Raw genomic sequence first — 14,617 nt, 5'->3', positions numbered from 1 at the left:
GGCCTGAAGTTGTGTCAGGGAAGATTTACATTGGATATTATTAAAAGGCTCTTCATAAAGTGTGGAGTTGGGCACTGGAGCAGGCTCCCCAGGGAAGTGGTCACAGCACCAAGCCTGACAGAGTCCAACAAGCGTTTGGACACCACTCTCAGGCACATGGTGTGGTTCTTGGAGATGTCCTGTCCAAGGCGAGGAGTTAAGACTTCATGGTCTTTGTGGGTCCCTTCCAACTTAGGATAGCCTGCGGTGGTGTGATTCTGAGAAGCTGACGCTCCGTCCCGCTCGCCTCACGCCAGCCCCACCACAGCGCTCACGGCGTGGGTGCAGGGTGCGTAGGCCGCGAGGGGCCACGCGCGCCGTACGACAACGCTCCTGTGCCGGGCCGAGGGGCCACGCTGGCCTCCGCCCGCCACTCCCGCAGCCCGAGGAGCCGGCACCGCCCGCCCTGCCCGGCACCGCGCCCCCTACAGGCAGGGCACCGCGCCGCCCGGACCCCTGAGCCGGCGGCGGCCGCCGCCCCCCGCGGGGCCCGGTGCGGAGCGCGGGGTGGCGCCGCTGCGAGGCGGTGCGGGGGCGGCGGCGGCTTCGGCTCCCGGCACCAACCGGAAGCGCGGGGGACGGAGCGGGAGACGCGGTCGCGCCGGTTGTAGCCTGCCTCGCCGGCTCCGGGATCGGCGCCGCTCGGGTCCCGCCAGCCCGGAGCCCCTCGGGAAAGGTGAGGACGGCGAAGCGCCCCCCGCGGAGGCAGCGCTTGGGGCGGCGGCGCGGTGGGTGCGCATTCGGCTGGGTGGAGGGAGGCGGCGGGCAGCGGCCCGGGCCATGGGTGTCCCCTCCGGGGTTGACGTTCCCCGTGCTGAAGCAACTTCAGAAGCCCTGGGTAGGGAGGCGGCCGGGCGGGCACACGGCCTGACCTTGCGTCGCCTTCGTCCCGCCGCGCCGGCCAAACGCCCCCGTGGTCAGCGGCGCCCACGCTTGGCCGCGCAGTGGGACGGGGATCGGGAGACCAGCGGTGCCCCGCCGGGAGGGCAGGACAGGGCAGGACAGAGCGGTGTCCGCCGAGCGACACCCGGGCAGCACGGCCCGGCACGAGAAAGGCGCTGCCGGCGGCGGCCGCCCGTGAGGACGGGCAGCGGGACACGGGCAGCCGGCGGCCGGCCGGGGGCTGCTGCGCTTGGCCACCCCTGCCTCCTTAGAATGTCTTTCAAATGCAGCGCACCTGCTGCATTTTGCTGTTGTTTTGGGCACAAAATCCGTCGGGTTGGGATTTGAGGTGTGACTTTCATTCGCTCCGGTTTTTTTCCTTTTTTAAAGTAAGCTGTCGTTTGGTTTTGCTGTGTTTGCTTAAGTTAGCTCATTTCCAGCCGTATGATCTTTTATTAAGCTCGCGTGTGTGAGCTATCTATTACCCTCTATCCAGCATGCTCTGCTGGGAGTTTTAGCGACAGAGCCATCGGGAAAGCCATGGATCATTACTTATTCTAAGTTCCAGAAGCAGAAATAATTTGAAAGCACTGGATTAACTGGGTCACTACCCGAAAACATCATAGCTTTCTGCAGGAGGCATGTGGTTAGATGTTTTCAGGACTTTGTCCTGGAATTGTAAGTCCTCTGAAACCTATTTATTTTATCTATCCGTAATGTGCTTTGCATACCGGTGGCATTGTGTTAATAATGGTAACCCTGGAGAACCTGGCTCTCTGTGAGGGGAAAACAGAAACATGGACAAAACTGAGGCCCAGGTCCTGCAGTGTGGCCTGTGCCAGGACCAAGCTGCACGATGGGCCTGGATGCAGGCTTAGCTGCCTTGTCTTTCTTGCGAGCTGTTGTGTGTGTACTACTGGCAGGCATCACTTACAAGGTGTAATGAAAGTGAAGTGACCAGTTTAGAGGTTTTCTGAGAGAAAATGTTTTTTATTTAATGTGAAGTCTTTATAGCCTTCAGTCTCTGCCATTGACGCAGCTTGGCTTGAAAATTATTCTTTTCCTCAGTCCTCAAACTGTTTAGGTGGAGTTGAGCCATTTTTTTTGTAGCAATGGTTATATAAATTAAAATAAAATTAGAAATGTTATTAATGGAAGTTATGCAGAATTCTTAGGTTCTGACAAAGGACAGGCTCAAATGTTGTTGGGTCTGTAACTAAGGTAGGTAGAGCCATGCCTCCAGTCTCACCATCTGCAGGACTGCTACTCAGTTTGATTAAGAAAGTTTAGGAGTTGTAGGGGTTGTTGGCTTTATTTTAAGTCATTGGGAGATTAGAAGATTACAATATATTTAATTTGGATTTGTGCTTGGAGTTTGTTTACATCTTATCGATCAACAGTTCATGATATGATTAAGGGGTTTTTATTTATAAAAACTTTTCTGCAGCATCTTTTGTAGCTCAATGTCACTATCTCCTTTTCTGTTTTCTGTTTGGACAAGACAATGGTTAACCATGCTTTGGTGTTTGAGGATGGGGTTTTTTTGTTGGACATTTTTATTTGTTTTTTTAATATATATTTTTTTTAACTCTGTATAAATATACTGCTGAAAAAATCCAGGTTGGTATGCTCAAGGACTGCAGGCCTTGTTGGATACAAAGGATGATTTGGGTCTAAAAATGGATGGTCAAAGATCCTGAAAGCAAATGGGCTGTTTTGCCAAATAAGGAAACTTGGCACATTCAGCTGTGTATTTTAAGATAGCACAAGTGTGGTGTGCTACTACTTTATTGGCAATATGTTGGCAGTATGCCTTCTTGCAAGAAGCACTGAATCCTACTTTGTGGAACCACACAGTAAAGCGAGGGGCAGGGAGTTGCATGGTTGTTTCCCATAATAAATTACAAAGGCTGTTCCTGCGGTAATTGAATGCTTGAGCAGCGTCAGGTGCACGTGCAAGATGAGAGATGCAATTTTCGGTTTCGCAGCCACGCACTAAACAAAGTATGAGTTGCAGTTACTGTGCAATTTGTAAATTATTTCCTCTCTCCTGTCTCCAAGTCCCTCAAGTGGAAGCTGTCTGTACTCTGGGAGCAGTAGCTGAATGACAAACAGAAGGGTCTTCTGTATTGTATGTGGAATAAAGCAGAGTGTTGGGCATGGCAGCACTTCCCCTACATTGCAGTTTGTAGGGAGCTGCGAGGTAGAAGGGAATGTGTTGAGTTCTTCCAGTGTTGCTGTGCCAAGATGCAGGGCAGCCTGCAGCAGGGTCCTTAGGGGTCCCTCACCTTGCGGGGGTCTAGAGGAAGCAGCAAATGTGGGACCTTTGGAGGGTCAGGACCCTCACATGGGTTAATCCCCTTAAGTGCTGTAATCACAAGCAGCTAGTGATGGTGGATGGTTTCCTACACCTGCATCACTGGTGTACTGAACTGAGCTTGTGATGACATAATGTGGTGACTTTGCTTGCTGTGAAGTGACTCTGTGTAATAGTCCTGACATGTTGCATACTATTGTTAACTAATAATTTCAAATGTTAAACACTGCCAAATGCAACTCACATGTCTTACTTTTTGGTATGAAATGAACAGCTTCCAACAGCATGCTCAAATATAAATTACTGTGTGGAAAACAAAGGGCCAGGAGAAGATGCAGATGTTGCTGCAAGTTTACAAGCTTGTGCTAACTATTAGAAATAAAACAGAAAAAGGAGAAAATTCTTTTACTCCCAGGAAGATCCCATAGGGGTAACTGAAATAACCAGCAGTTTCATTATTTCCTGAAATACCTGTCATTCACTGTTTCTGAATTGTCATGTTTTCATTTAATTGAGAGCAAGGAACAAAGTCAGTCAATGCAGTGTTTCCCTGCTGCACAGTAATGGTACTTCAACACCCCAAACTGTGAGTGGGGAAGGAGGGTGCAGGTGCCGAACCCTCCTGCGCTGTGTGCAGACAGTTGCTGTAAGGCCCCAGGCCTGGAGGCTGCTCTCCTGTCTGCAGAAGTGTAAGATGCAAAAAAGTGCCACACATTGTTGGAATGCTGTGCTTGTTTCAGATGCAAGTGGAAGACTACAGAGTTTAATGAAATACCTGATTTTTTTTTCTTTTAACCAGTTTTATAAACTCAGATTGTTAAATATCTTTAAAACAGGATGACAAGTTAATAACTGTGTGTGGATTTGTCACATACATTTTTTAATCTAAACAGTTGTTTTCTCAAACATAACACAGAGATTGATCTTTCGAATTGAGGATTGCCTACCTTGAATCCAAAAACGTGGAGTAATGTTTAAACAGGCCTGTTTTCTAGAAAAAGAAAACTAATGCAGCCTGGTTTTAATTACAGATCTCTAAATAAAGAGTGTCTCTTGTAAATCTCCTCTACTTTCTCTGGAAAAAAAAGCATCTGGAACAACCTGATGCCAACCAATGAATCATTCTTTAAATAACATTAACTTACTGTATGCTGGTGCCCTATAGTGTTTCTACAACTACCTAAAAAGAGGTTGTGGTCAGGCAAGGGTGAGCCCCTTCTCCCTGACAACCAGTGACAGGACAAGAGGACATGGTCTTAAGATGGATCAGGGGAGGTTTAGGCTGGACATAAGGAGAAATTTCTTCACAGAAAGGCTGATTAAACGTTGGAATGGGCTGCCCAGGGAGGTGGTGGAGTCTCTGTCCCTGGAGGTGTTTAAGGGAAGACTGGATGTGGCACTCAGTGCCATGGTCTAGTTGACATGGTAGTATTTGGTCATACATTGGACTCAGTATCTCAGGTCTTGCCACCTGATTCATTGTATGATCCTGTGATCTGCAGCTGGTTGACTGCTGTAGGTAAATTTGAAACTGAGAAGGTGTTTAAAGAACGAGTGGTAGCTTCTGCAAGTGCTTGTGTGTCAGGCACTGCATTGTGAGTGCATGGAAATTGAGATAAAGTTTAAAGCAGTAAGGAAGACCCATCAGAAAAGTACTCATTTGTATTTGTCAAGTGTCTGATGTGCATGTTATTCCCTGCTAGGGTAATTTTCAGAAATCAAATAATTTACTAGTTTGTACAGTTGATTTGATGGTTCTGGGTGAACAATAATGTTAAATAATTTGACGGCTCTTCAAAGCTATTGAATTCAGATAGTGAAGCTCAGAAATTTCTTTCCTGGGATGTGTTTTTCTTTTCACTTGGTTTCCTTTTCCTTCTGCCATCCCAAATGAAATGGTCTGTTTTCAGCTATTCCCACCTTCCTGTTAAATTTATGGTCTAGTCGGTGCATATACTTTTGCCTGTGAGTAACATCACTCTTCTAGCTAAATCTGTTGTCAGTAAGGAAATTGTTCACTCCAGTGTGATTACCTGTGTGCATAAATATGTGCAGGGCTGTGGCCTTAAATTGTGAGGTTTTTGAGTTGGAAAGTCAATCTGTTTTATTTGTCTGTAAAGTGTCCCGTATGCTTGAGACACCATGTACAGAGCATGAAATTGGAGTAACTGCTGGAGTAAACAATGCAAATGAACTTTTGTTTCTGAAGATCTGCTAATTAAGCAGCAAAGGCAAGGAGCAAAACATTAAAACATCTCTTGGTTTGTAGGATTGACCAATTTCCTTTGAGCTTTCTCTAAAGAAAATGTGTGCAGGCTGTGCAGAAGATGACTATGGGATGACAGGAAATTACAACAGCAACAAGGTTAAAACAAGAACAGAAGGTCAGCAGGACAGTTCAGGCACTTGTATTAGGGAAGAGGCTGCAGAGCATTGGAAGAAGGGACTTTATTTCATATCCTGCTGGTAACCCCTGCTCTGACTTGCAGCTCTGGGGAGAGAGCATTCATGTTCCCTCTTTGGGAGCTCTGCAGGCTGGCTGTCAGTGAAAGGCTTGAAGCTGGCTCCTTGCTAAAAAGCCTTCAGTACACATAGTAAAGTTGTCATGGTCTGGTCAGCATTTATCTTTATGGGTGGTCAAGAGGTATAGAATGAATCAGGCAGTTTCAGAGAAGGCACTGTTATGTTGTGTGTAGAAAAGTATTGATATCATCATCTCTCATTTGGAGAATAGCTGCAATCAAATAGTGCCAGAAATTCCTGATCTAATGATATCTCAAAATTTTAATCAGAGTAGCTACACAATCAGGAATGACAGAGGGCACATAATGCCTTTGTGTTTGTTACAGAAGAGACTGGCATAAAGAGATTGTGGCAGTCAGCGGTACAAGGAGTTAACACAGTTGTGTTTCACAGCTCTGGACAGCACATAACGTTTTATCTCAAAAAGCCCTACGGAATGGAAGTTCCCAGAAGACATAGTATATTTTTATATTGTAATTTACCCGTGAAATTGGATGTGTTGTTTTCACCATCACCCCAAAATCTCTGGTTCTTTTTTTGCTTGTTTCATTAAAACTAATCTCTCATTTTATGCTGATAAATTTACTGTCATTAATTGCAAGTATAGTAACTTCTGCTTTTAAGTATAGGAACTTTTGTCTAGGCTGATGCGTCTGAACTGAACCCGCCACAGACTTGCAGATGGTTCTGGAGTATGCCGTGTCGTGCAGTCCCACTGAAGACCTGGGCTTTCTGATCTTATATCATTAAAAAAAGAAACCTAAAATTAGTCATTGTTCATGCATTTAGGTGATTATGTTTCTTGAAATTCGCTACAGCCATAAGCTTTATCACCATGAAATCTCCGGGGAGGACATTCTGTTCCTCCGTCAGCAGATTTGGGATCATCTCCTGAAACTGCCGACACCAGTCTTGGCACAGGCTGCAGAATTTCACATATTGTAACCCAGATGAATTACCCTGTACTTGCGCTTTGTTACAACGTGCAAACAGATCTGAGTCACTCAGGAAGAGAGATTTACCATGGCCAGGTTTTTCCATATCCTTGCACGAAGTCCTCCTGCCTGGCCCGGAGCGCTGTTGGGGCGCGCGGTGTGTGCTGAGGTGCCGCTGCTCGCTGCCCAGCGCCGCTGCCCGGCCGGGCTGCCCTGTGCCTGTGCCCGTGCCCGTGCGTGGCCATCGCGGCCGCAGGACGGTATGCCCAGTGTGCCGGAGCGGGCAGGCAACCCGGGGCCGAGAGCAGCTAGTGTCTGTCCGCAGGGAAGGCAGCCACGTGCCTGCCTTTTGCAGAGCTGCTTCCAAGGTGCTCGGGAAATGTCAGGATTGCTCTGAGGAATACTGTTAGTTGTTTCTGTCCCCCAGCTCCTCCTAACAGATTGTGCAAATTATGCGAACTTTAGCACTCCCTGTTCGAACGCATGTTCTCAGTCTCTTTTCCTCCTGTGGCCTGTGGATTTTACTGTAGTGTGCTTATGATTCTGATTTTGGGGTGACTGAGCATGGTAAGAAAGTTCGTAAATCCTTGAAGCATGGGCATTAATAAAAACTTTTCTCTTCACAGGTTTTGCTGTGGTATATTTTGTCATTATGAGATGTCGTCTACCAGTGCTTCATTTGTGCAAATTAAATTTGATGACTTGCAGTTTTTTGAGAACTGCGGTGGAGGGAGTTTTGGGAGTGTCTACCGAGCCCGATGGATTTCTCAGGACAAGGAGGTGGCAGTAAAGAAGCTGCTCAAAATAGAAAAAGAGGTAAAAGTTTACTTTTCATTCACTTTGTCTGCTGTGGTAACAACAGAAATTCTTTTCTAGTGTTTTCGATCCTCTAGGTAATGCAGGCAAACTACTTTGGGGTTTTTGTTTGTTTAATTACAAAACTCTGTAAGCGATGATGTTACAGTAAGGACATAATGAGCTGTCCAAGCCAGGGGGCTGATTCAAAGCACTGTTGTTTAACCTTTCACTCTTGTTTCCCACTTTTTTTGTTTTGCAATTCTGCTCTACCTGGCCCTGAGGAGAGCTTGTTGCACCTGTGGAGCTACTAATTTCCTGTTGATACTACCAGCATGTTGCTAGATAGGAAGAGGTAGAGTCCCTATCATTACTTGATTCCATTTTGTCCTCTTGACGTCTGCTCTGTGGTTCACATCTCTGTGTTCACTACAGACTTAGAGTTGTCTCTTCCTTGCCTGATGAAGATTTTGATCTAGGGTTCCACTAACTTCTAGTTAGTCATAGCCACACAGTCATAGCTTGGTTTTGCAATGAGATAGTTTTAACCCTCACTGTTCTGCCAGTCTCCTTCCCTTGGGGCATCTTGTGACCTGGAAAGGAGGATGAGTCCTTGGCAATCCTGGGGGAAAAGGCAGAATTAGCTAAGGGCACCTTTACCAGCTAAGGTTGGTTTGTTGTTTGTTTTTTTTTTTTCCCAAAGCTTTTTAAATTTGCCTAAAAGTCCTTTTGACCCCTCAGGTTTGTACAGTTTCAGCAGAGATGTGGTGTATGTTGTCCTCACAGTGCTCCAGTCTGCCTGCTGTCAGCACCAGCGATGGAGCATCACTACAGCCCGGTGTAGTGATGGACAGCAGAGTTACTGGGCTGTTGTTCCTTCATGGCTATATGTAACTTGTATACAATCTCCTCAGGCTGTTGTAGGAAGACAGTTACAAGCTGGAGGACAGCAGAGCAGGGCTAGGCATAATAGACTTAGTAAGTAATCAGACACCAAAGTTCATCCACTGCAGCAGCAGCTGAGTTGCCATGATTGTGTCGTGCTTAGTGATGTAATAAGCATGTTTGATCATGATTAAGCATGTTGCTGTCTAAAATAATGTAAAAGGATCTCAAGATTTTTATAGGACAATGGAAGATTTATACATTCTGTCCAATGTCAGTTTGCGCTGTTCTCTTTATTTCTACTATTTGTTAATATCGAAAGATAAATGAAAAGTAAAATTTGAGCTATGCAGTATCAGTAATGTGCTCCTTAAAAATAACCTGGCTGGCAGATCTCAGTCAGGGTCAGTGAAATACCTTTATTGAACACGCGTGTTTCTGAAGGAGTTACACCTGTATGTGGTTCTGTTCTGTTTAAGAGTGTCAATGAACTGTAAGAGCAGCCCAAGGGAATCTGCAAAACACCAAGTGGAAAGTTGGTGAGAGTGGGGGTGTCAAGAGGGGGTGATGAATGTCATCCATCAGGGTGAGCTGACAGAAGGGGAGCAAGTGCCTTCCATCACAAATTTGTTTATTTTTCTTTGGACTGGTTATAATTTGCAACTTAAACTAAACCAGACAGGTTATGGGAACAGCTTGGTATGGGCACTTTCTCTTGAAGGTTTTCTGGAAAGGCAGTGGAGAGGCAAGTGGTGATGCCTTAAATAACTCTGACAAGCTTTGGCAGAACTTTTCTGTCAACAACCTTAGAGAATTAAAAAGTAAGACCTTATGTACAAACATTGCATTTTCATATGGAGAAAATTATGGGATAGTTTAATCTAGTGCATAAAGTTATTGCAGAAACTAGTGCTTGGAATCTGTAGCCAGAAAAATTAGAATGGAAAGAAAAGCACAAATTATTGGGAGTGAGGATGAGTAACACTTGGCACAGACTACAAATGAAAGGAGCGAAGATGGAGGATCCTTTTCATCTGTCTTCTCATTGAGATGTCTTTTTAGACAATTGTTTTTGTCAAGTTGTTGAGCTCAACACCAGGAGCATTTTGCTGAAGTATAGTGGCCTGTGCTGTACCAGAGGCCAACTTGGTGGCCAGAAGGTCTTCTGACCCTAATGGCTCTCACATGTTTACATATGTAGCATCTTCATCTGTAGTGATGACAATAATGAATGTCTGTGACTGGACTGCACTGAAGTCATGGTGAATTAATGACTCTTCATGGTGAATTATTGACTCTTCTGATATCAATACAAAACCAACTTGCTGCAACTCTTGTGTATCTGTGTTTAGTAGGTACTTCGATGCGTTTAGTCCAGAAAACTAATTATTCTGTGCATTTGGACAGTGCTCTCAGGCACTCTTGGGGATGGTCCTGTGTGGGGCTGAGAGTTGGATTTGATGATCTTTGTGGGTCCCTTCCAGCTTGGCATAATCTGAGATTCTACTCTTTCTAGTTTATTTGGAAGGAAGTGTCCTTTTATCTCCATGACTGCATGTCTTGTATTTCTGTTAACTGCTGCCAATAATCCATAACAACTGATTAGAGGGAAAACATAGGAGAGTTGTGAAAAACTTGCTCAGAGGCATTTCATGCTAGCCAAGTCCAAGGGAGCAAGCCAAGTCAATAGAGCTATGGTATCATTCTGCAAATATGTTGTATCTATGTGTCATTTTATAAAACAAGCCAATCACAACCAGTAAAGATCGTGAAGGTTTTATATTAGCCCAGGGGCTAACAAGTTCTAACATGTGAAACGAAGCAATTTTTATTCCAGCATTGCATACTAGAATATGTGCTTAGAAAAACTTACAAATACTTGGAAGAGTGTTACTTAAACAGATTGCTTTGAAACTCTTTGAAATCTGAGAAATACCTCTGCAAGGCATTAACTTTTTTTATGCATGCAGTAAACCACAACTTTATGGGAAGAGATGTGTGTATATGTGAAAAAACACACCTGAGCAGGTCTACTAGGAAAAGTATATATATGCTACAAGGTCTTGGTTAGAATATTGGATGTGATACTGGGCAAGAATTGTGCTGATTAAGTAAAACATAGGAATGTAGCTTGAGTTATTAAATAGCAGCAAAACAAAAATTAAGTTGCCATTTTACTATCTAGTACAACCACTACAGTGGTTATGGCTTTAAAGTAGGAAACAGGAGTTCCTAGTGAATTGTTTTATAGAAAATGAAGCTGTCAGCGTGATGTTTATGATGCATGTGGCAGAGTAGAAATGCCTCCTGTTGTAGCAGTATCAGTCCTTTTGCCCTGAGTGATAATTGTGTCCACTCATTGAAGAAAATTACACATCTACTACTCCAGAAGTTATATGGTATTTTTGTGAGGGATTTATATGAATTATTAGATAAACCCATAGTTTGGCTCCCACTGAAATGAATGGGAGAGACTGAGGCCAGGGGCCTTATTCTGCAAATTGCTAGCAGTTCTTTTGACTCCATTATCTTGAGCAGATAACTGCTGGAGTGAAGTGTTACAAATGTTGTTTTATGCCTTGCCACGACTGCTTTTCACTGCAGAGCACTCACCTCCTTTGATTGCCCATCTCTGAAGTTTATCTGTTATTTGTGATTGCTTTTGAGGGCTGTGCTTTTGGTGGCAATTTGTTGGTAGCTGGTTCTTCTTGGTGTGGTTCTTCACCAGGAGGTTTATTACTGCTGGAATTTCACCTGAAATTTGAATTTTATTTCAATACCACAGGTCTTTGAAAGTACTCCATGGTCCGTAAGCTGTCTCCATGCTATTGATGGGCAGCAGTATTGCTTCAGCTTTTACAACCAGGCCACTTGGGTACAAGATTACTTGATTTCATGCAGAACATATGTTCCTGGACTTCTTCAAAATGCTGGCAGTGGTCTGTGCAAACTGCAGGAGAGTGGTGGAAAAAAATCCAGTAAAATGTAATTGTAATCTTACTGGGAAATACTTAAATATTTCTGGTGAACTAACAGAACTAACTTGTGGACAGGAGAAGTTAAATGGAGCAGCATGAACTATGCATGCCTTGTTCAGTCGTGTCTGTACTGCATTTAAGTTTTATGAGACTCAAAAATAAAGACATACTTTCTCTGTTTTTGATGCTCTATTGCCTGGAGTCTGACTACCATGGAAGTTAATTTTATATTGTCAGGATTTCTTGTATGTAACACGTGTGTTGTCAGCTTTAGGAGATATTTTAATGCTTTATAAAAATTTTCATATAGAATATAATGCAGCTTGTTCACTTTTTGGATTTTTATGATCCACTTCTGGAATGGACTGTCCAAAAGGCTTAGATTGGGCTTGCACCTTGTGAAGGGGATGAGTTAAGTATAATCACATGCATGTCATTGGACTTACCTCATTCATGTTTGTAGTGCTAAAAGAGAGCATGTGACAATTTTTATGTGGGTCATGAGAGCAAGGACTGGCAATGATTTGCAACAGTAACAAGAGAAAAACAACAGAGTAAAAGCAAAACAAAACAAACTGAAATTGATACTGTAGCCCTGACAGGACTAAAAATAGCACATGTTCTTTTTCTTTGTAGTTTGTAGCTGGTATGGGTGCTCTGGTGCCAGCCTAGAATGACTCTCCACACTGGGTCCTGGCTGTAAGGAAGGGCAATTTTGTTGCTCTATTAATATTTTATTAGCTCTTCCTAGGAGCTTCTACTCCCTTACCCTCTCTCAGGTCTGAGTCAGCAAGTATTGAGAGTGATCAACACTGAGAGAGGACTTAGAGTGTGTGCTGTATGGAGTTATGCAGGGTGTAGGAATCTAATATATGAACTTTCCAGGGATATGTGCACCTATACTGAAAAATTACAAACTTCACAGTAAGTGATCTCATAGGAACCCATCCAGCCCCATATTCATTGAAAGAAAAACAGAATCACAGAATCAGCTAGATTGGATGAGACCTTTTAAATCACCAAGTCCAATCTATGACTTAACACCACCTTGTCACCTAGACCGTGGCATTGACTACCACATCTGGTCTTTCCTGAAATACCTCCAATGGTGGTGACTCCACCACCTCCATGGGCAGCCCATTCCAGTGCTCAGTCACCCTTCCTGAAGTGAAAAACTTCTTCCTGATGTCCAGCTTAAACCTTCCCTGGCGCAGTTTAAGTCTCTGTCCTCTTCTCCTATTGCTAATTGCTGGGAGAAGAGACTGACTTCACCTGACTACAACCTCTTTTCACGTTTACTGCTGTGTGGTGTTAGCTGCTAAAAGGAGATAAAACTGTATTTAATATACCAGAGGAGTGTCTCAAAATGTCTTAGTTTCTGTTTTACAGGGTGGTTATTTTGCAAGATTTTCGGTTTGGGTTTTTTTAATATATTTTGGTAGAGGAATTGGCTTAGAGCACTCCTCTCGGTGCTGACTAGGGTATTCTCAAAAGGTATCAAGAGGATACTTAGCACCCTTTATAGACTGGAAGTTGTCAAAATTGCTTCAGATGCTCCAACTGTTCTGTATTCTGTATCTTGCAGAATAAATCATTTTGGATAGGACAGACTTCTGCAATGAATCTGACGGATTCTTTATTTGCCCAATTCTTGGCTTTCATTCAAGGGGTCATTATCTGGAGGACTTTATTTTCTAAATGAATGTTATATTTCCAGGAATCAAGAAAGTCACTGCATGAGATTTTGTTAGTGGATGCTTTGGATATGACTGTGTTGTGTCATGGCATATGTGTTGCAACCAAAATATTCTCCAAACCCCATATTTGGGAGACACCAGTATAATGAAAGATACCAGAATGCAATTATTCTTGCCAAAAGCAGACTTCTGTTTTAAGAAACTCCATTCCTGTGTCTCTACCTCCTAAAACAATCTTGGAAACACAGGAATCAGACACAGAAGAGAATTTGTCAGTATTTTGCTACATTTTATTGTAGTGGATTTTTTTACTCATGCATTTAAACATTTTTATACCAAGTTTTTCATTAAATGAGTAACATGACAGTTGCCTCATATAAATAGTGAGTATTCGTAGTACAAGTTGTGTGGTTTAGTGGTTTTTTTGACCAACTTAATTTGAGATTCTTACACTGGCTTGTATATACACGTTTTTTTAAATCAAGCCAACTTTGGGGTTAATTTGATATGGACATCAGCTTCAGTGAAACTGGTGTGTCAGGGCCCACACTGGCAGTATGTGACTTCAAAAGTTATTTTGAATCAGCTGAGACATATAACTGTCAGTGGTGCAGACCGCTAGATTTTGTACTAAAATTGTAAAGGGACAAGTGCACATGTCCTCTTGACTGGTGGCCAGTGTTGAACAGTTGCTACATAAACAAAATTGATTAACAGATAAATTGTTAAGCTAAGATGCACCAGGTATGTCTGTTGCTTCCTTTTGCTTGTCTTTTGAATTGCCCTAAACTTTGTAAATGAGAATTGAAATTACCTTGCATGTGCTGCTCATTAGGAATATAGGTACAGCTTCCTTAGCTTGGTTGAGTCATAGGAAATTACTGTGCCTGATCCCTGGGTTAGGGATCTTGGACCCTTTTATCTCAGTTATCTCCAATTAGTCTTCAATTTCAGTGGTTTGTTTGTTTTTGGGTTGTTTTTTTCAGAAGGTGCAACATCTGCAAGTGAACAAGTTTTTATGCTGGTTTCCTATGAATCATGAATAAATGTTGTTCAGAATAGGGAGAAAATGTCTGATTGTTTAGAAAACACTCTTTCTTATCCTCTTTGCTGTCCACAACATGCAGGATATGTCCACAACATTAGAATATTATTAAATATTCTTTACTTTTGTAATTAGTTTAATTCCATTGCATATTGTCATAAAAATTATTCTGTCAATTGCAAGTTTGACATTGGGCTGTTTACATTTCCAGTAGATGTTTAGTTGCAATTAAGGACATTTTTCCTAGCGCGATTTATTTTGTTTGTTTGTTTCTTTTATTTTGGGCTTTTTCTGTGTGGGTTTTTGCCTTTTTTAAAAATTTATTTTATTTTTAATTTTTCTCTAGATATGTTTCTTCTGTTTCAGTCTTCCTTTTGCATGCACTCAGTTGTTACGTATAATTTGGAAGAGAGGTTGTGTTGCTTATTTTTTTATGCCAGCAACCCTTGACATCAAATGGCAGCTCTTTTGTTTCCCCTCCCATGACATTTTTTGACCCTGAGCTTCTGTTGAAGTGATTA

At 43.2% G+C, this 14,617-nt stretch overlaps 1 protein-coding gene across 2 annotated transcripts in view; it reads left to right on the top strand.

Moving 5' to 3' along the window:
• Positions 1 to 562: 562 nt before the first annotated feature.
• Positions 563 to 14,617, top strand: part of MAP3K20 (mitogen-activated protein kinase kinase kinase 20) — an 89,621-nt gene continuing 75,566 nt past the window's right edge. For both annotated transcript variants that reach the window (XM_030952249.1, XM_030952250.1), the window contains exons 1-2: positions 563 to 715; positions 7,323 to 7,512. In XM_030952249.1, the coding sequence (XP_030808109.1) occupies positions 7,354 to 7,512 (159 nt within the window). In that variant the 5' untranslated portion in view covers positions 563 to 715; positions 7,323 to 7,353. The remainder of the gene's footprint in view (positions 716 to 7,322; positions 7,513 to 14,617) is intronic.

Source organism: Camarhynchus parvulus, chromosome 7 (assembly GCF_901933205.1).
Source record: "Camarhynchus parvulus chromosome 7, STF_HiC, whole genome shotgun sequence".
NCBI classification, from domain to species: Eukaryota; Metazoa; Chordata; class Aves; order Passeriformes; family Thraupidae; genus Camarhynchus; species Camarhynchus parvulus.
This window is presented reverse-complemented; position numbering and strand designations above follow the sequence as displayed.